This window comes from Carettochelys insculpta, chromosome 5 (genome assembly GCF_033958435.1).
Source record: "Carettochelys insculpta isolate YL-2023 chromosome 5, ASM3395843v1, whole genome shotgun sequence".
Classification (NCBI taxonomy): domain Eukaryota; kingdom Metazoa; phylum Chordata; order Testudines; family Carettochelyidae; genus Carettochelys; species Carettochelys insculpta.
In genome coordinates this window covers 84,422,440-84,444,116 of record NC_134141.1, presented here as the reverse complement: position 1 = coordinate 84,444,116, position 21,677 = coordinate 84,422,440, and the positions used below count along the sequence as shown (strand labels likewise).

Below are 21,677 nucleotides of genomic sequence, written 5' to 3'. Positions count from 1 at the left end.
AGCCCAAAATTACTTCCCTGCAAATGGCAAACATGGCATGGAAGATGGCAGCCATTTCAAAAGTGAACGACCCCACCAGCACTGCTTATGATTGGGCCCTCAGCATAACCACTGACCACGCAGAGCATGAGCTTCCCAAGGCACAGCTCTCTGCCCCTGGCTCCACACAAGTGCGCCATATTATTTCATTCTGCAGAAACAGAGATAGCCACAATTCTCCCCATTTGCACCTAGTCTGGGGGGCAGCGGAGCCCCAGTTACCTGTATCTGCACTGCAGCCAGAGTGGGGAATTACCAGTGAGAGAGTAGGGTATGGCATAGTAAATTATGGTGCACAAGTGGTGAGGAACTCATCTTTAGAGAGCTCTGCAACCTCTAGGCATTACCCCAACCTGATCCTGGCTTTGCAAACTGAGCCAAATCCTGCTGAGCAGCTGCCATGCTTGCACGCAGCCCACAAATAATAACCCACCTACAGCTATTTACATTATATTTTAACAATAATTTCAGAATTCCACAAGTTATTTGACAAAATGCCATCAGCCACAGCCACCCACTCAAGCCACCTCAAATCTACTGCTACTGCCAGCTGCTCAGAACAAAGGTGTTCCTCATTCTGCGTGCTGCTGGACAGGAGAATTACCACAGAATTACCAATTTCCCTCACTCATCAATTTTTTCCCATTCACCCTGCTCCTGACAATATCTGTGTTCTTCTGATGGACATTTATAAAAAAAAATGCTGCTTGTTTCCATAGACCTACTGGATGAACACCACAAAACCAGGAGGTTTTTTCATTTTGTCTTTTTTTTAAGTACTTGCTGTTTCTGCCTATGGGTTTACAATTGAGCCCATCACCTGAGTATGTGGAGTGAATGTAGTCCCTTCTTCACTCTACTCTCCACTATTTTGTTCCTTACCACCGAGAACAGGTGTATTTAATATGCTGGGCAACAAGTAGGTCAATAAAATACATACCTGCGTTGACAGAATATTACCTTTGTTACATAATCCAAAAGATGAAATAAACATTACAGATTCTTTAATAGATTTTAAGGCCAAAAGAGAACCCACTAGATCATCTAATCTAACCACCTGTATAACACACTTCATGAAACTCATGCATAACCAACTGCTGCCTCTTTACCACAGCATTTAACGTGCTGTTCTTTTGAATAATATCAGTATTCTTTTTATTATGATGCATAATTATTTCAGTCTAAAGAGTGTGCTCTTCTCACTGACGTATCTCCTGTTGTGCCTACAGGTGGGTGGATATTGAATAACTGATCTGCTTGGGCATCTGAATGCTGAACTCTATTATGGAATGACCAGGCAGGTAAGCTCGTTGTTCAAACACCTGATGGCGTTCCCCTGACTACAACAGCCTGGGACTCCACCAAGTTCTGTCTCACCAGCACTTCTGTCACTGCACGACAGAAAAACAAACTCACCCATTCGGGGATGGTTTGCACTACAAGGTGAGGCAGCTTAATTACATGTTTCAGGGTGTGAAAAATGGCATGCCCTGTACAACATAATTAAGCCAACCTAAGGCCCCATGTGAACAGAAGAATTCTGCCTCACTGACTGAGCTACCGCCTCTCAGACAGGTGGTTTACTACAGTGACAGACGACCCCTTCCATCGCTGTAATAAGTGTCTATACTACAACACCACAGCTGTGCCAATGTAGCATTTCTCATGTAAACATAATCGAAGAGAAATAAAAGATAGCAGAGAAGAGTTGCAGTGAGAAGAGGAGTAATAAGGAACTCCCTGAGCATGCAATGGACTGCCTGACACCAACACATATACCCTCTTTTTAAAAAGCAAACGTCTGTAAAGAACTACATTCAACAGGCTTGTTCTTCTCATAAAAGTTAGGAGCAGCTTAACCTTAGAAACTAGTGAATTTAAGAACAATAGCTTTTCATAAGTGTATGGCAGGGCTCCAAAACTCTAGATAGCTATCAGTGTGATTAGGATGAAGAAAAGCAGTGCTACAGTCAACTGACCGCCATATACAATTGGAGCAGACAGGGCCATCCCTATGGAAGGTATGGGGCTGGGGGAAACCCCTTCCAATATCTCAGGTGGAGGGCCTGGGGCAAACCCCTCCCACCACAGGTCCCATTCCACCCTGCCTCTGTTCCACCTCCCGCTCCACCCCTTCCTCCAAGCTCCACTCTGTTCCACCACTCTTGCCAGAGACCCGTCTCCCACGCAACTTGGGCTGGGGGATTACCTGGGGGCCTGCAGTGGGTCACCCCCACACTCACTGTGGTGATGGAAGCTGGAGAGACCCAGCAGCCTGCTCTACCTCACCCTGCCCCCATCTCCCAGCTCATGGCACTCCACTTCCTCATCGTGGTGGGAAGTGGAGTGCCCTTTGGCCAGGGTGCTCTGCTTCCTGCTGTCACAGTGAAACAGAGTGCAGCAGGCTGGGAGAGGGCAGTGGGCAGGGAGGAGTGGAGCAGATTGCCAATTTGCTCTGGCGGTGACTGCCACAGTGAGCGCACAAGTGGGGGCTGACTCCAGCTACTGCCCTGCACCAGGCCCCCAGGTAATCCTCCAGGCTGCCCTGGGCCCCGTCCATTGGACATGTGTGGCGGTCACCCCAATGCACCCCAAAATGCGGGGCAGCCATCCTATGGACAGGATGACTCTGGGGACAGATCTTCAGTTGCTGTGACTTGTCATAGCTTCAGTGACATGGCCCCTCTATCTACTGCAACATTTTTTTGAATTCATAGCTCTTCTTGGCTCCAGAGCCTTTAGTTAGTAAGACAACTGTGACAGGAGCATAGATCTGATTCTAGTCTCTACTTTCTGGCCCCATTCACCTGACACTGGTCAAGGCAACAGCTCAGTACAATACATTCTGTCTTAACTGGAATTCTATCATCCAGAACTCTCAAATAACCAGCATTTTAATCCTAAGTAAATTTTAGCTACGTTTTCCATAAGTACAGTATAATGAAAGTAAATACAAATGAATACAGGAAATACATTACAGGCTTACAGTGTACAATACTCCTGTTGTTGGTAAATAAAGTATTCTGCATCCATTTTTATTTGTTTCTTAACATCTAAGCTTGCTTTTCTTTAGTGTTATGCACTGCGAGGTACATCTCTCTATTACCCAGAAATATTTGAATATCCAGCAACCTGCTGGTCCTGGGGCTGAAAGATATGACAGAGTTTACCGTAATATGTCATGTGACAAGAGTCAGGACCTACTGACTCCTGTGGCTAATGTCAAACAAATCCAGCAAAATATGTCCACTGATATAATTTGCCTAAATAGCCTTCTTGTTCCATGTCAATTCACATCAAAACCACAGTAGGATATACTTAGCTTGGGTTCGCAGTAAAGCTACAGAAAGAAGTCCATTAGTGGATTGCCCCTGATTCTGATGAAAAGGTCCCTTGATCTTGCAAAACTTTGAGTATTAGGGACTCTGTCAATTATAAAAAGGAAAACAAAGCAAAAAAGCCTCCTTCCAGCTCCTGCAGCGAAGGCCTACGCAAGATCCAAAGTCTCCAACGACATTTAAAGCTTGCACAGCTTTGCACAAAAGCTAAACGGAGCTTTAATTAGATCTGACCCTTGCAGAAATTTAGCTAATGAGCTCGCAATAGAAAGCATGTGGATGCTTATTTACAAACTGCAGCACTGTAAACAAGATTATTGCACAACAATTTCATTAGAAGTAGCATTTCTCATGTTTGATGGGGCGATGTCAACAGCAGGGGTGGTCTTAAGCTGGATGTCAAAGAGTAAAAAGAAAGAGATACATGTCCATACACAAAACGCAAAGGGTCTAACTCTGTGTTCCACAAGCACTATTTCTAGAATACATTTTAATACTTTGAAGGCTAATATCCCATTTTATGGATCCCAAGTTATTTATTTACCTTCGTTTGAAATGGAGATGAAGCTGGCAGAAGAAAGGCAAAGTAGCTGATTTAAAAATCAGAATGAAGAGCTCCTCCTTTTTGAAGGATGATTAAATCAAGCAAATTTTTCCAGGGATTTTAGACAGGGGAGGAAGACACTTTCTGGAAGGCCAGACAGCACATATTTGCAACTGATTCAATTTTCTTTCTCCCTCTTCATGCATTTTGTGTGCGCGCGCGCACACACACACACACACACGAAAAAAGGGAAAAATGTTGAGAGCCAAGAACACAAAAGCCTGCATATTTTAATACTTAATATTCTTCTTGGAGATTTTTCCAAGAACTTTCCATTAAGCTGTGTTTATAGCCACACTTACTTATGAAGACTTTTTCAATAAAAGAGACATTACTTCTCAGGTCTCCTTCAGCTCAACTTTTGATTCTTTGTAGACCTATAAGAATGTGTATTCCTTGTCTGTCTATTGAAATAAACTAGGACAGCATTTCCCAAATGCAACCTCCAGGGCCACATGCAGCCACCAGGGGCTTTTCTTGCAGCCGTAGCTTCTTGGGCTGTGATGGGAGTAGGGGGGTTGCAAAGCAGCAGCCCCTCCTTCACTTTGTTGCTCCTGGATTCACCGCATTGATGTTGGTCGCTGGTGCTTCAGGTTGCCAGGTTTCTGGCTTTCAACCAGAGCACCCGGTTGACAAGGAACCCTAATGACTCCAACCAGACCACTAACAAGGCTGTTAAAAGTCTGGGTGGCCGCACTCTGAGGCCACCAAATAATCTGTCCTAAGAACCCTGAACAAAGATCACCTATCTGTTGTTTAAAGAATGCACGTAGCAAGGTTTTGTGAGAAGACACAGACTAAAGCACTCTTCACTAAGCCATGGTACTCACCTTGAGGTTTTGCAAAAAACATGAAAACAATTGTTAAAAATCATTGAGAGGCCTGCAAACAAAAATGTTGCCTAATTTCCACAGACATTAAAAGACCGCTAGGAAAATAAAATCATGAGTTTCCACAGTTATTCTCTTGCTTTGAAATTTCCATGCCATCCCTCTTCCATAAAACTAGATAAAGACAGGCTTTTCTGAAACTCTTCACATTGGAAAGGGACTGCCCTAAGCTATCCACTTAGCATGAAACAGAAGTGGGAAAAACAAGAAATGAGTAGTGTCAGTTAACAACAAAAAAAAAATCAACCCTGCGCCCAGCATGCGCACACATTTGTCATAAAATTCTGAGTCATCTCAACAGACATATTAATAAAAGGATTTTGCAATATTTAAAACATTATTTCCTAGGGTCACAAACTCAAAACCAGACATATTTGACTATAAAAGCCTTATTTACAAACAGTTTGCCCAGCTCTAACCGCACATATATATTATCTAAAAAGAGATTTTACTCAAACCAGTTGTAGTAATCACTTTATAGACCTTAACACTAATTCTAGAGGCTACTAATATTTAAGCACAGGAGAATAGCAAGAATTTCAATTCCTTTCTACAGAAAACAATTTAAATCTTATCAACTGAGTAAGAAAAGCTAATTGAACAAAACAGCAAAACTGAAACCAGATTTTATAAAGATTACATTGCAGTCCTAGAGGTTTATACAGAAGAAAAGATCATTATAGTCAGTTCCTTAAAATGATACAGGATTAGACTTGGATTTCTGTGAAAGCTGTGAAAATCAAAGGACAAGAATTTACTAAAACTTTTATGCAGCCCTGGTCAGGCATGGATTTGCTAAAAATTTTGCTTCAATGTTTTTATCTTTCAAACTGCAAAATATGGGCTGCAGACTAAATTTTGTTTATTTATTCATCTTCTTGACGCCAGTAATGCAAATGGTAGAGTAGAGGTACACAAAACCCATTGCCAGGTCATTTATACTACAACTATCTGAGCAAGACAAATATTTTGAAAAGTGGTAATTTCTTCCTGCTTCTCTGTTTTTAATTGATACTTTAAGAAGAAAGTCCACTTGTATGTTTTGAATTTTAAAAGGTACTTCTATTGGAAAAAAGCTCTTAAGCCATTATAAATGGCCTTGTGGACATCCTCCTTCTCAAACTATACAAAATAGGAAGAAAATATAATATTTAAAAGCACATGCCCTGTTAACTCAGTTACATGCCAAACAGTAATAGCATTCAGCTGTCACTTCTCAGACTCCTTCCCCAAAACCACAGAACTTCAGAAATACAATGCAGTGTAAGGGTGCACATGATTTAACATCAAAATCTAAAAAACACCTTTTCTGCTTTTTCTTTTCTGTATCTTTTACTCTCACTCCATAATTCCCTGTTCAGTTTTCTGTCCATCCTCTACTGTTGTTTCTTCTCTCTCTCTCTTTAACTGAACAGATAAAGATGAATTGGAAGCATTTTTTTATTTGTTTTTAATTGCTCAGTCGAGATCTCTATCAGCTCCCAGGAAAGAAAGGTGAAAAGAAGGTTGGGTACGATTGGTATATGGATTCAGGAGTCTCCATAATCCCACTTTCAGCCCAAACTAAGAGGTTCCTTTATATAATGGGAGATACACATCTCCTAGAACTGGGAGGGACATTGGGAGGTCATCTAGTCCAGTCCCCTGCTCTCTTGGCAGAACCAAGCACCATCCCTGACATCTATTTGCCCCCAATCCCTAAATGGCCTCCTCAAGGACTGAGCTCACAACCCCAGGTTTAGGAGGTCAGTGCTCAAACCACTGAGCTATCCCTCTCTCCTTTCCCCCAGCATCTTATGCTTCCCCCACCTCCGTTGAAATACAGCAAACACTGACCCCAAAAATCCTTAACACTCATTACCTCAGATATCTGCACAGCGCAAATAGCATCTCATATGCCCTCAGACATGCTCAGTGGCCTTTAGTGGCTTCTACTCCCCACTCGCACTTTATACAGAGGTGACTAAGGTGAAAGCTCTTTCCCTCTCTAATACTGACAAGAGTTGGTAAAAAGCAGCAACCCAATTTGTGTCTAAAACCTACTGCAGGGTGCAAGGTGAAGACCCCCTTTTCATCCATGTAGTCACAGCTCCCACCCTCAGAAAATGTTTTAGGAAGGGCATCAAGACCTAGCACCCCCTGAAGATTCTGGAGAAGGTACAGTGGACAGACAAATATACCTTAAAGGCAAACACCTACTGGCATAAAGGTATTAGTAGAACCCAAGGGCACGGGTGTAAGAGAAGAGTACTGATCCAGACAGGGAGAAAAGACCTGGGAGTCCTTTCAACAGCTGTCATTATTATCTATTAATTTTGACAGAATTTTTCAACAGAGGTGGAGGAGGGACGGGAGGAGCTAATATTCAGCAGCCAGTTGATTTTCAGAAACATACAATGAACAAACAGCACTACATAGTCTCCCCATTAAATGTATTTTTATTTTTCTCCTCCCTACACACTCTGTACAGCTTGCTCTTTTCTATTCATTCTTCTTTTCTCTCCCCTCACCTCACCTCAGCATCTCACTCTATTTTTCATCTTCCCATTTCTCTCCCCTTATCTGCCACTGCATGCTTCTTCTGCCCAAACCACAGCCATTGACATAACAATGCCAAAACAACAACAACAAAAACAGTCTAGAGCAATATAAGACAATAAAATGGAGACATTTGACAGTTATTTTGGTATGGGTCAAGCTGCAAACATGCATAGATTTTTATTTTTAAATAAACCCATCAACCCACCTTAATTTAATATACAAAATATTAATAAAGTACAGTTCTCTCCTTTCCTGTATTAGCTCTACAGTATATATTACCCCTGCTCAGCTCTCCTAGCCTGTAACAATACCTCATGGATTAATCCTATAAGCTCTCACATACACAGTGCAGATGGCGGGGTGGAGTCCAGGCCCTACTGAAATTAATAAGAGATGGCCACAACTGGAGATGGGACACTGGGGGTAGCCAGAGCTCTGTAGCATTCTCTCTCTCTAATATCTGTGTGAGGAGCTCTGAGCTGACGTAAAAGCCGCAGAACTGGCTCCTCAGATAGCTGACTCTAGGCTCAGTATAGATCAGTAGTTCTCTACCTATTTGCTGTTGTAATCCATATATGCAGGACTCTCTGTGAGATGTGTGCCAATATACACTTTACCTGCATGTCTCTGAGGATGTCCAACGGGCCACAGGGGTGCGCTGATTGGGCTGCAAGCAGCCCACAGGTCACCACTCAGAAGCACATGTAGGTGGTGTGCTGGTGGAGGGACGGCGCATATCCAGGATGAAGAGGGGTGAGTCAGTTGCAGGGCAGAGCACAGATCTACCTATTATCTGCTGCTGTACATTTCCTGGAAGACCATATGCCACTGGCTGAACCAGAACAGGAACCAGAACAGCTGTGGCTTCAGAATTAGTGAGCCATAATCCCTCCCTGATGGCTTGTGCCATCCTCTGTGAACATACAGTCCAATAAGCAATTCTGCTTAACAAAACAGAATGTGACCATGTAGACTCTATCACTTTACATAATTGTACAGCATTATTGGTGATGCAGGGCATGTATACATTTCAGAATATGAGTCTGGTTTGTGCACAAAGGCACCCAAGTCACAAGCATACACACTTATTTTGGCAACACACTCTTAATGCCCTTGTTTAAATTCTACATTTCTGAGACAGGGACACAATACATAGATGCAACATACACATGCTAAAGTTACTGAACTGAGGATCATCTCTCACAATGGTGATTTGCAATACTTAGGTAATGGATTATGATTAAAGATTATCAGAAATATTGAGCCAGAATGTTGCCTCTGCACCTGTGGATTTACACTTGCGTAGAATTAGACCCATGCCCTCTACTCCCCTACACAGAAAAACAAGGTGGCTCTTAAGCTCAGTAGCAAAGTCTGTTATATTTGCTTCAGTATCAACAAGCTGAGTTATCCGCTCCATTATGCCACTGTAACATGTGCAAATTAAAAACAGCCTAGCTATTTCTGTCTGGAACCCCAACTCTCATTGGCTGAGTTAACTGACTCTGCCTGCTTCCTTCCTCTTTTGCTTTGTATTAGCTGATGTTTCACTTTGTTACTAGAGCTCTTCCCAAACATGGGAATTTTCCTCACTGTTTTGCTTGTGTTTGACAATGTTATTGGCTGCAGGATTATCCATCTCTATCCCTAATCAATGTATGGGAAATATAATGCATCCACCCCCATTGTATCTAGAAATTTCTGTATATGTTTCATTAATGTGCATTTATTCAAGTTAATTGTACAAACTCTTTAAAAGATCTTTACTTTCATTTATGTAACTGGAAGGTCCTAGAATATGACGATGATAGGTGTGTGCAAGGTGATAGGTGTGTGTAAGGATCTAAAACACAACAGAAGAACCTGGCATAGTTTTCCTTCTGAATAACATCAATTTTGCTGAGCACACCTTTCGTTTGGTGCTGCTCGTTAAAGTTAGCTGTCCTGCTTCTTTTAGAGAAGTTGTCTCACACCTGTAAGTCAGCAGCGTATCTGGGTCTATGACAGCACTTTAGTGTATAGATCAAGCACTTTTGGAAGAGTGAAATAATTTCTTACCTATATCCAACAAGACCTGGTCTTCATTTTCACTTGAGGGAACCACACGATCCCTGTAAAGCTAGAAAAAAAATTGAACTTGAGCTAGATTTTAAAGATGAACAGTCAAGTTTGAACTTCATTGCAAACTGTGCTGGCTGCTTCCAGAATTTGTTTAATCTTTTCAGCACCGTTTGCTCATTTCGTTTTATTTCAAGAAATGCAGAAAATAAAGAGCTACCTACCCCAGGCTCTATGAACCTTTAATGCACTTATAAGCCAGAGGAAACCTTGTTATGGGTGAGTTAAAACTTGTTCTAACTGATGTATGAAAATACCCTTCATGTAAGAAACAGTTAAGTGGCACCACCTAAAACAACACCTAACAGAATCTGCTCAGAAATGGGCAGTAGGCTCCAGTGGGTGTCATGACCAGATGCACGAGTGCAAGTGTAATCTGAGAAACAGAAAAGCAAGGGAGTTAGAGGCAAAAAGCTAGGTAGTCACAGGGTGGCCTGTAGCAGTCCATGATCCTGGAAAAAGAAAGACACAGCCCTCTGGGGTCTTAGGAGCTGGGGCTATAAATTGAGATATTGCTACCTTTGTTCTTACTTCCCCTGCATTCAACAAAACAGGACTTTGTACATTCTTCGGAAATAAAATACACTGCCTCAAAGAGAATACCAGACTCCATCAACTGGAACGACCCAGGGGGCCTGAACTTTGATTAGCCAGTGGAGCTGGGAAAAGGCAACCATATATTAAAAATACAGTTGCCTAAAAGATAAAGCTAGCAGCCTCTCCTCCGGACAAAGAACATTATCAATGAGAGATTAAAAATCAAACCCTGACAATATCCAACCTCCCCTGCTAGCACAGAGACTCTCCCTGCTTAAGAGCTCAGGCTTTAATGTGTCTGGAAGGGTCACCAAATACAGATGATTTTGGAGCAAAGAGGGATATACGTTTAAAACGAAAGAGCTGCAAAGAGGAAGTCTCGGGCCATTTATAGTTTTAGAGCTCAGAACTAATGCCTCTATCTCCATCCAGAAATTAATAGGTGGCTAATGCAGATGAGGGATCTCTAGTGTCACACGCTCCCAGCAACACATGTGCTTTGCTGCATTCTGCCTCAACTTAAGATTCTAGGTGTATTTAATATGCAGCCCTCTACAGCTGTAGTAATCTAATCTGAAGGTGCAAAGGCATGGATTATGATAGGATGGTCTGTGTCCACATGAAATGGTCAGTCTCCTGGCCAGAACTAGACCAAACAAAAAATCATCAATAAAGGCTATTGCTACTACACCAAATCATCATCGGAGAGAAAGGGACCTCGAGCGGTCTTCAGTCGAATATCCTGCACTCAAAGCAGGAGAACGTATTATAATCATCAATATCCAGATGCAGTTTCAACACCTCCCCCACCCTGAGACATACACATAAAGCATGATATAAAAGAGACATCAAGTAGAGTTAATCAAAATAGGATTGCATGCAAGCACCATAGCTTCTTTGGCGGCTATTAAATGTAAAATATCATGTTTTATATCAGATCCAGGTAAAAATAATCCCAAGCAGGGTCAGTTTCTTATGCCACATAGTCTGTGTATGATCCTGCAAACACTGCTAATGAGAGTTTCCCCCACATTATTTCCCAGGCTCAAGATCACCTAAAATATCACCTCACCCTCCTGGACCTCCACTGCCTTCCTTAGCTCCACACCTCAGGAACAATGGAGCTCTCTATCTCAAGGAGGAAGCTAGGAGACATAGGAAATGAGGCTTCTCCTCAAGCCATTCCTGGGGCTGTTGAACTATACGCTGCCATAGGAATGACCACAGACATTAGGACGTTTCGGTCCAGAGGGAAAATTTTTTTCTTTGACCCAGCCTTCCAGCCCACCAACACATAACAGATTCATTGAAGTATATAATAAACATACATACACATAACTTTCCCTGGGGCAGGAACGAAAGGGAAATACTGCTTGGCTGGCATTAGTCACCTTGCTTATATTTTTTTAAAACTATGGATCATGCTCAGATCCCACAACTTCAGGTGCAGAAGAACTTTGACAGAGACTAGTTATTCATATAAGGTTAAAGTTTTACCTTCACATCTTCACTTCCAGGTGCAGATGCATCAGACGCCAAGTTCACAGGACCTGTAAAAGCAAAATTTCTTGTGAACGCCTAGTGATAAGCAGTGGATCTTTGTTCTTTTTTCAACGAGGAGGGGGAAAAATAATGAACAGGCAAGCAACACAGAACAATGCACTTTTGTAGCACACGCATCCCCCCCAAACTAGCACACCAGTGGGCAGAATACTAGATGGTTGTACAACAAGCTGTTATGTTATTAAGGACCAATTGTAACAGGCTTTTAAACTTAAAGGGACAGACAGCGAAGAAAGAATATATGTTGATTCATAAACTAGGCTTCTGATTTGCAAAGGAGACCTCGAAAAAGCACACAAAGAAGCTGTGCCTTAAACTATGGGAGATCCCAACTGCTGTGAACTGTCCTAAAGACACTTTGCACATTTTAAAAATGAGGTGCTGCTTTTTTAAAAAAAGAAAACAAGATTTAAAAACCTTTCCTTTCCATCACTTTCTTCTTCATAGTTTCTTTTTAAGACAATAGGAAAGGACACAACGAGCACAAAAACATGTTCAAACTCTAAAGGATGTGCCCAATCACAGACAATTATGAACTAGCAAACAGAGCAGGAGTAACCTGCTTCTGGGCATGTAAATGATTACACACATCTACAGGGCTTCCTAAACGATTAGATACTCTCACATTTGTTGGTTAAGACAAAATAAAACAACCCCTTCCATTTTCACAACCTTCCCTTATATTTATTTCTTGTATATTGAGGCTTGTAACTCAAGATGCAGGTCTGCCCTCAGATACACACTCAGACTATATTTTGATAGACTTTAAGGTCAGCAGGGACCTACATGATAATCTCGTCAAAGAGTGGGCAAACTACGGCCCCTGGGCTGAATCCAGCCCATCAAGGCTTTTAATCCAGCCAGTGGGATTACCGATCTAATGGTGCAATGGGGCTAGGGCAAGTTCCTTGCTGTCTGGTGGTCCAATACCCCTCGGGAAGTGAGTGGCACATCCCTGCAGCCCTGAGGGTCTCTGGGCACCACCTCTGCCTGAAGGCATGGTCCCCCACTCCCTCAGCCAGGAACAGGGAACCATGGCCAACAGGAGCTGGAGCAGCAGTGCCTGCAGATGGCAGCAACACACCTGCCCTCCCCGACTCCCGCCATGAACTGCTGTCAGACATGCTGCCCACTTGCAGGACCCATGTGGAGACAGCACAGGCAGACAGCTTGCCTTAGTCCCGCTGTGCTGCCACCCTAGAGCTGCCTGAGGTAAGCAGCGTTGGGCCAGAGCCCACACCCCTCCCACACCACAACACATATGGGCCGTGTCTACACTCGCCACAAACTTCAAAATGGCCGTGCAAATGGAAGTGCTACTAATGAAGTGCTGAAATACATATTCAGCGGCTCATTAGCATGCGGGCAGCCGCGGCACTTCGAAATTAACGCGGCTCGTCCAGACGGGGCTCCTTTTCGGAAGGACCCCGGCCACTTAGAAGTCCCCTTATTTGGAAGGGGACCTGGAAGTAGCTGGGGTCCTTTCAAAAAGGAGCCCCGTCTGGACGAGCCGCACAGCAGCGAGCTGTGTCAATTTCGAAGTGCCGCAGCCGCCTGCATGCTAATGAGGTGCTGATATGTATTTCAGCGCTTCATTAGTAAACTTCAAAATGGCCATTTGCATGGCCTTTCGAAGTTTTTGGCGAGTGTAGACGTAGCCGTGGTGTGCCACACAGTTTCCTTACTCAGCTGGAGCCCTCAAGCCAAAAAGTTTGCCCACATGGATCTAGTCTGACCTCCTGCACATTACAGGCCACACATCCTTGCCCACCCACTCCTGTAATAGACCCCTAACCTCTGGCTGAGTCACTGACATCCTGAAATCATGATTTAAAAGAACATCAGAACGGCCAACTCCAAGTTCCAGAGAATCCACCATTTACACTAGTGTAAATGTGCAGATGACCCATGCCACGTGCAGCAGAGGAAGTGACACTCCCCCACCCCAGTCTCTGCCGGTCTGACCTGGGTGGAAAATCCCTTCCTGACCCCACATATGGGGATACATTAGACCCTGAGCACATGGCCAAGGGTCCCCAGACACAGATATGCAGCTGCATTTTCAATTTACTTTGTAAAATCAGCTACTGCATGTGAATGTAATCACAACTGAATACTTACAAGTCATATATAAGTGTTTGGGGAGATATCATTCACAGACTTCATAGATATCATTCATAGACTTTCGATGCTTGCTATACCTCTTTCCCATCCTTAATTTTGTACAGAGGCCAGGGAGACAATACAAACTAATAATCTGTCACCAATCCATCCCCTCATAAGAATAGCTAACTCTAGCAACAGTACATACGGTCTAACCCTATAATCCCTAGTCAAATTAAAATTGCTGGGGATGCAATCTTGGCCCCACTGATGCCAATAATTTTTCCATTCTGTAGAAGTAAAGGTGACACAGGATGGGGGCCATACTGATTAATTTTATAATGAACCACTTAATCAATCCTTCTGTTACAACCAGGTATGTGTCTCATCCTGCTCCCCAACCCCATCTAGAGGGTTCCTGCTGAAAAGCAGCAACACGTGGGAAGATGCGACAGTCAAGCGGACAGAACACCATCTTCTATGCAAGGCAGGACCCACTGGTAGGTGCATCGTGCACAAGCTTCAAACAGCCTGAAGATGGTGCAGAGGTACAAGTTACATGCACCACAAGAGCAGCAGCAGCAGTTACAACTACTGACAGCTCACCAGTGCTTGCTTGCTTTTCTTTTTTTTTTTGTTTAAAAAAAAAAAGTGCCGGTACTCACCCCCCACATAGCCCCAGCCACAGGAGCCCCAGCCTGGGGGGAACATTGCTGTAGAGATGCCAGTAGCACCACAGAAAAGCCCTGCTCATAAATTTTAGGACCATCAATGAAAAAGTGTTCTAAATGTTCATATATTTCTAAACTGATTCCTTCCTCTGCCTCAGGCTCCTCATGTGACCTCGAGCAAGTAACTTTACCACTCTCTGCTGCGAACGAGGACAGTAATACTTTCCTGTGCCACACAGAGTTAAACTCTAATGCTGCGGTGTCCAATACACCTTCCGTTCACCACATGTGGCGAACTGGACAGCACGGTGTGGCGAAGCAGCTCACTAGAGCTGCGCACTTGGAGCACCCTCTATCCCTCCATGCACACGTCCCACCAACTGGTAGGACAAGTGCATGGTGGCAGTGGCTGAGGCAGCTCCTCCTGAGGTTGGCTCGGGGCTGCAGGATGGCTCGTGGTACTCAGGGAAGCTCATGGAGAGAGGCTTGGAGTGGTGCTCGGGGCAGCTAGCGTGGCAGAGCTTGGAGCGGCGGCGTGGCTCCAGCGAGTTTCCGGCAGTTTGTGGGAGGGGGGTGTCCGGTTGGTGGGGGGCACCTGGCTGTGGGTGGGCTGTGCTGATTGGTAAATTTCTTTTGGACACCACTGCTCTAATGTTTAGGAGACCCTCTGGATAAAGGCCCATATAAATAGCTAGACAGAACACTGGTACTGTGTCTTGTAATTGCTGCATCAAACCACCAAACCCTACAGATAAAACTCCCAAAAGATGTTTTTATAATGCTATGAAACAACAAATTAACCCAATAAAATATGTGCCAATATAATGTGAAACGTTTACCAACAGTACAGAAAGAACAAGAAGTCCTGTGGCACCTTATAGACTAATAGATATTTTGGAGCATAAGCTTTCGTGGGCAAAGACCCGCCTCATCAGATGCACCTTCTTCATCTGATGAAGCAGGTCTTTGCCCACAAAAGCTTATGCTCCAAAATATCTGTTAGCCTATAAGGTGCCACAGGACTTCTTGATGTTCTTGAAGATACAGACTAACATGGCTACCTCTTAGTACAGAAAGAGATTACCTCAGATGCCACTGCATAGTAAACAGGGATAAATAATAACCCTTTAGTGACGGTCATAACTCTGGGTACGTCTACTCGGCAGCTGTGCATCTGAGCTGGGTTTACTCTCTACCACAAATGAGCAAGAAGATTTGCTCCCAGATGTGCTTGCAGGGTTCAAACTACCATATGAAACATAATAGCGTGGACATTCCAGCCAGGGCGGAAGCTCCGGCTTGCAAACCTACCTGGTCCCTAGGCTACAGAACCCAAGCTTCAGCCTAATCCAGAATATACAGATGGCTAGTTTCAGAGAGATAGCTCAAATGCTGGTAACACTAACTCAAACGCCATTCACTTGTTCCCAGCCGCACTGCAGATTTGCTCTAATTTTAAAAAGCAAGTTGGAGAAAAAGAGCTGAACTTTAGAACGATGACTCCCACAGAATGCTCCCCTAAATATCTCTAGGCATCTTTCTGCTACCACTGGCAGTCAGTTGATGTTCTTGTAATTCATTCTTACAGTCCTTGGGGAAACACTACATCACATACAGAAAGTTATTTAATATGTAGACATAAATTGGCCATAGCTCTACATAATAATATTCTGCACAATTCTCATTTGCCACAAACTTTCAAAATTAGAAAACCACAGAATTTTTTTTATAACATAGGAATGGTTGAAATAATAGTAAAACATATTTGTACTTTGTTTTATATCCTTACAAGAGAATTTGTTACTCTGTGCATTTGAATGTAATTAAGTTGCTATGGGAGATCTACTGTTAAGCTAGCAGTATCACTTTACTTTGACCCACTGAATTTCCGGGTGGTGAAATGCAATCAAACTGCTGTATTACTATAGCAACCTTCAGTAGATAATAGCTCAGAACTTCTGATAGCATTATGCTTTAAAGGTCTGTTGATCTTGACTTTAGCCCTACCCCAAAGTGAAAAGATATTACTGAGTAGAACAATAGACATTTTAAACTTTAAGGGGTATTGCTTTATGAAGAATTATGCAAAGAATTTTGTGCTGTAAGCTTAGCACCTAAATTAAAAGTATTTAGTGAATACAACTTCTAAGAGAACAACATAGGGAGATATGGTAAAAAGAGTTTTACAAATTGTTTGTTACATGATTTCACTTTGTAGCAGCAAAAAATAATAATTTGGTTTCCAACAATCCAATTTTGTTTTGTCTCTTTAGCTCTTGTTAGCAGAAGACAGAATGTGAACCAAAGTTATTAATTATCTTACTGATTTTCAGGTATCTGGATTCAAAGACTGTACGAAACGCAACAAATAGATGCATAATTCTTTTCACCAGCCATAGAAATATGAACATCTATGGCAGTAACAAACTATGTGAAGATATAGAAACTATGATGCATTATTATTGCATATTTCTACAGCGGCAGTACCCAGAGTTTCCACTGCCAGGTTATTGTCCCCACTGGGCTGGCCACTGTATAGATCAGTGCTTCTCATGGTACACGAGAGAAGCTGTTTGTGGCTCTTTAAGCAATAAAATGCTCGGAGCCATGAGAATGCTGCATGCTGCTCTGCACATGCGTCCCTCCCTTGCGTGTGGAGGGAGAAGCGCATGGCAGTGGTGGCAGTAGCAACAGCTCTGGTGAGTTGCTGGCATTGGACTACAGTGGCCGGGGGGAAAGCTGGGCAGGGGCTGGCCCGGCTCTAGAGGAGGGTAGGGGGGTGGGTCAAAGTACATAGCTGGCAGTGCCTGGCTCTGAAGTATTATGCTTGCTATCAGAAGTAAGCAATAAAATTGCTATTTGTACAACTTTATCGATCATGGTTCATTGATGTTTGCATAAAATGTATACATAGGTACATATAAAAATTGGACTTATTTTATCTTCATCTAATATTTTATTTATCTAATTTTCTACTTTATTTTATTTATTTATTTATCCCTTTGTACAATCATAAGTATGATGGCCTGCAGGCAATTTCTTCCAGTCAACCAGTTACAATTAAGTTGCTTAAACAACTGTGCTGCAGTGGTAGAAAAAAAATTGCATGTCTGAAAATGTTGTGTACTGGGACACACACACACACACACACACACACACACACACACACACACACACACACACACACACACACACACACACACACACACACACACACAGAGAGAGAGAGAGAGAGAGAGAGAGAGAGAGTTCATAAAAAAAAGTTGAGAACACTGGTATAAATACACAGGTCCACAAGTTAAGTGATAACAATGTATTTATTCACATCACAGGGCTAATCTACACTACATTGTATCTCTAACAGAACAGCTTTGATTGCAAAGCTCCTTAGTGGAGAAGCAGATTACACTGGCAAAAGGATTTATTTTGCTACTACAGTTAAACCATCTCCCTGAACTACATACCTTGCATCAGGTAAAGGACTCTTTTGCCATTATAAGCTGTGTCTATATGGAGGTGAGGGAGTTGCTGATATAGCTCTCTTGGTTAGGGATGCAATTTTTTTCACATTCTTAACCAATAGCTATACTGGCAAAACTTTGTAGTACAGAACTGGCAATACGTATCAACAAAGAGTGATGAAAGTCTCTTTGCCATTGATTTGTGATGAGACTAAAGGAGTAATTCGAGTAATAGCTGAGTCCCACAAGCTGAAGGCTCTCAACATTGTATAAAGTAGCTCAGCATCAGCACCTCAAAGGTTTTAACCCAAAATGAGATGGCATAGCCAGAGCTTAAGTGATGCCTCAAGTGCTAAATCAATATTTATTGACGTGCTATTTACATGCACCAGATCAGGCTGCTTGGACTTGCCCTAAGAAAAACCACCATGCATGACTCGCATTCCCCAAGCTGCTGCTATGAATTCGCTTGCTGTTAGTGACACCTGGCAGAAGGTACAAGATCACAGAAACCAAGGCGCTGAGAACTTGTACCCAAGATAATGAAGTTTCTGACAGCACAGTATGTAATTCCTTGTGTTGTACGCAGTTGATTTTATTAACAAAAGTAGATTTTAGGCTGTCGGTGTTAATACTGATTACTGCTAAGGCTGACTTTAGATCGGCTTTTATGATGTTAATTGCCTGTGGGTTGCTAGAGAAGAAGAGCACAAATGTCCTACAAGAGTTTAATGGTGGCAATCATAAGTGACAAACTCTTAAATATGTAAACTGTGGGTTCATGTCCAGCAAGGAGGTCATTTCCTCATTCTGTTAACTCACTCAGAATACCTAGCTAACACCTCTGGCATCCCAATTTTTATTTCTCTCAGCCCACAGTTCCTGATCCTGTAACATTTGTGGAACTGCTTCACTTTATGTCAGCTTCAATGGGACTTCTCACAGTGTTTGAAGTTAAGAGCATGTGCACGTTTTATATGATTAAGTTTGTATCTCACAGAATTAGCCAATGCATACTAGACACTTCCTCCAGATACACCTTAATGTGCGTACAACAATGAGACCTTGAATCTAGGATAGTCATCAACTAAATGCCAGGCCAGAGTATTTGCAGAATGATTTTTTTAACTCTTTTGTGCTAGGACTTTCTTGTTGTGCAGTCTGCAAAGCTCAGTATAATCTATCTAATAAAGAAAAATAATTATGGTCAAGAAACAACATCCTGCAAGTACTGATTAAAACTCTCTCATCTGGTACCGGAGAGGTAGCTGAGTTAGCCTGTATCTTCAAAAACAATAAGAGGTCCTGTGGCACCTTATAGACTAACAGATATTTTGGAGCATAAGCTTTCATGGGCAAAGACCCTCTTCGTCAGATGCATGAGTTAGGGGGTTTCAGAAGAGGATTTAAAAAGGGAGTCTCAGTAAAGGGGAGGGCCAGAGCTGACAAGGTCTATTCAGTCAGGGTGGATATGGCCCATTATTGGCAGTTAATGTGGAGTTAAACCAAGGACTGAACAGAGACTGAGAGCAGTTGTCCCATTACAAAAGCAGTTTCTCCACTCTTGATGTTCACACATCCACATTAGCAGCCGACAATGGACCACATCCCCCCTTACTGAACTGACTTGTTTTCTCCTCTCTTGGGGTGCTTCTACACTTGCATTCCTCTTTGAAAGACGCATGCAAATGAGGGAAATCAGAGATGCAAATGAGATGCATATTTGCATATTTGGTTGCTCATTTGCATATTCTTATTTCAAAAGAGCTTTTTTGAAAGAAGAAAACCGGTGTAGATGCTGCTCTTTCGAAAGTAAACCCCATCTTCAAAAGAATCCTTCTTCCCTTTATTTAATGAGAAGAAGGATTCTTTTGAAGATGGGGTTTACTTTCAAAAGAGCAGCATCTACACCAGTTTCCTTCTTTCGAAAGAAGCTCTTTCCAAAGTATGCAAATTAGTATGCAAATTAGGCACAAAATATGCAAATGTACATCTCATTTGCATGCCTCTTTCAAAAGAGGAATGTAAGCATAGACACACCCTTGATATTCACAGCTCCACATTAACTGCTGATAATGGGCTATATCCACCCTGACTGAATAGACCTTGTCAGCTCTGGCCCTCCCCTTTACTGAGACCCCCCTTTTTAAATCCCACTGTGAACCCCCCTCCCCACTCATGCATCTGATGAAGCAGGTCTTTGCTCACAAAAGCTTATGCTCCAAAATATCTGTTAGTCTATGAGGTGCTGCAGGACTTCTTGTTGTTCTCTCATCTGGCACTCTCTCGTCTCCCGGTCCAGCAGGACAACAGATGTTGCTGGACCAGAGAGTGCCTGAATGAGAGCGCTCCAGCTGCACGGCTGCAGGGGAGCCCTGCTGATGGCAAGGAGCCCACTGGCAGCTCACTCTGAGGAGACCCAGTGGCAGCCTCAGGCTGTGAGCCAGCTCAGGGAGCCTCACTGCTGGGATCCTGGCAGGGGCTGGGAAGCCCTGCCAGTGTCCCCACAGCAGCAGAAAGCCCAGCCAAGGAGTCCGTCTGGGGCATGGACCCTGCTGGCAGCCCTGTGGCAGCAGAGAGCCAGCTGGGGCAGGGGAGCACCTCAGTGAGGAGCCAGCTGGGGCATGGACCCCTTTGGCATCCCACAGCAGTGAGGAGCCCAGCCAGGGCAGGAGAGCCCTGCAGCTGTGCAACAGGGAGCTGAGTCAGGGAACCTAGCTGGGTACAGAGCCCACTGGGGAGCCCTGCTGGGGCACAAAGCCTCTTTGGCAGCCCTGATGCTGGTAGTCCTGCCAGAAGCCCTGGCTGGCATCCCAGCAGCTGGGAGCCCTGGCAAGAGTGAAGCGCCACCCCTGCCCACCCTCAGCCTGGGGACAGGGAGTTGGCAGCGACCAGGAGGGGAGCCTGGCCAGCAGGCTGGCAGCCCCCCTTCCAGTGCAGTCAGGAGGTCTGACCTTCCCTGGTCCTGTAAATCCCCTCATTCAGGACCTCTCAGGTCCTGAGGGCGACAGACAAGGGAAGTATAACTTGTACCCTTCTACAAGCAAATTTGTGATTGAAATCAATACGGGACACTCATTTAAAACCACAGGAATTTTGCCACAGTAATGGATTCAGGACCGGGCAACACAATTGTTTACAAAATGCTTAATTCATTTTCCTTTCATTCACTCAACTGGGGCTTCTTGCCTGTTGACTTGTTTTTATTTCAGCAGAAGACTGCCCTCTTCTGGAACTGTAGTGAGGTTTATCTAACTGTTGCAATATTCTAACATTCTTTTAAAAACACCTGATTATTAGAAATTCTTGCATACATTTTTAGGTTCACATTGGTAAACTGATTATTTCAAAATTCTGTAGAATGTATGATTTCATGCCTTCCTGATAATGAACTGTCTTATGTAGTCTACTATTATCTATCGTACAGCTCTCTGATATCATGTACACTAACCAATCATATGAAATAAATATATGGAGCAAGCACATGTGCAATTTTAGCTAGGATTTCACATATCTATTATAACCGAAGATAAAAAGCTGTATGTACCTTCTGCAGAAGCTGCTGAACTGCATGGCATTTGTGGTCCTTCTACTGTCCCAGCTTGTTGTGAATTAAGAATCTAAAAAACACCAAATTCAAAAGCAGCCTTCTTGGAAACATCTTCATATTAGTACACTCATGCACGCATGCATGCATAAACAAAACCAAAGAAAGTCAACAGGCACATTTAAGTTAATATTAAAAAGTTCTCCAAATGTTTTGGAGAGCAAAATTTATAAAATACTTTAAATTAAAAAGTAACCAAGGAAAA

At 43.1% G+C, this 21,677-nt stretch overlaps 1 protein-coding gene across 2 annotated transcripts in view; it reads right to left on the bottom strand.

Moving 5' to 3' along the window:
- Positions 1–21,677, bottom strand: part of ARHGEF28 (Rho guanine nucleotide exchange factor 28) — a 179,528-nt gene that overhangs the window by 99,083 nt on the left and 58,768 nt on the right. For both annotated transcript variants that reach the window (XR_012645767.1, XM_074995427.1), the window contains exons 7-9: positions 21,413–21,485; positions 11,565–11,617; positions 9,471–9,531 (exon numbers count right to left, since the gene is read on the bottom strand). Coding sequence is in view for 1 of the 2 variants with exons in the window: in XM_074995427.1 (XP_074851528.1) it covers positions 9,471–9,531; positions 11,565–11,617; positions 21,413–21,485 (187 nt within the window). In the remaining variant the exon portion in view is untranslated. The remainder of the gene's footprint in view (positions 1–9,470; positions 9,532–11,564; positions 11,618–21,412; positions 21,486–21,677) is intronic.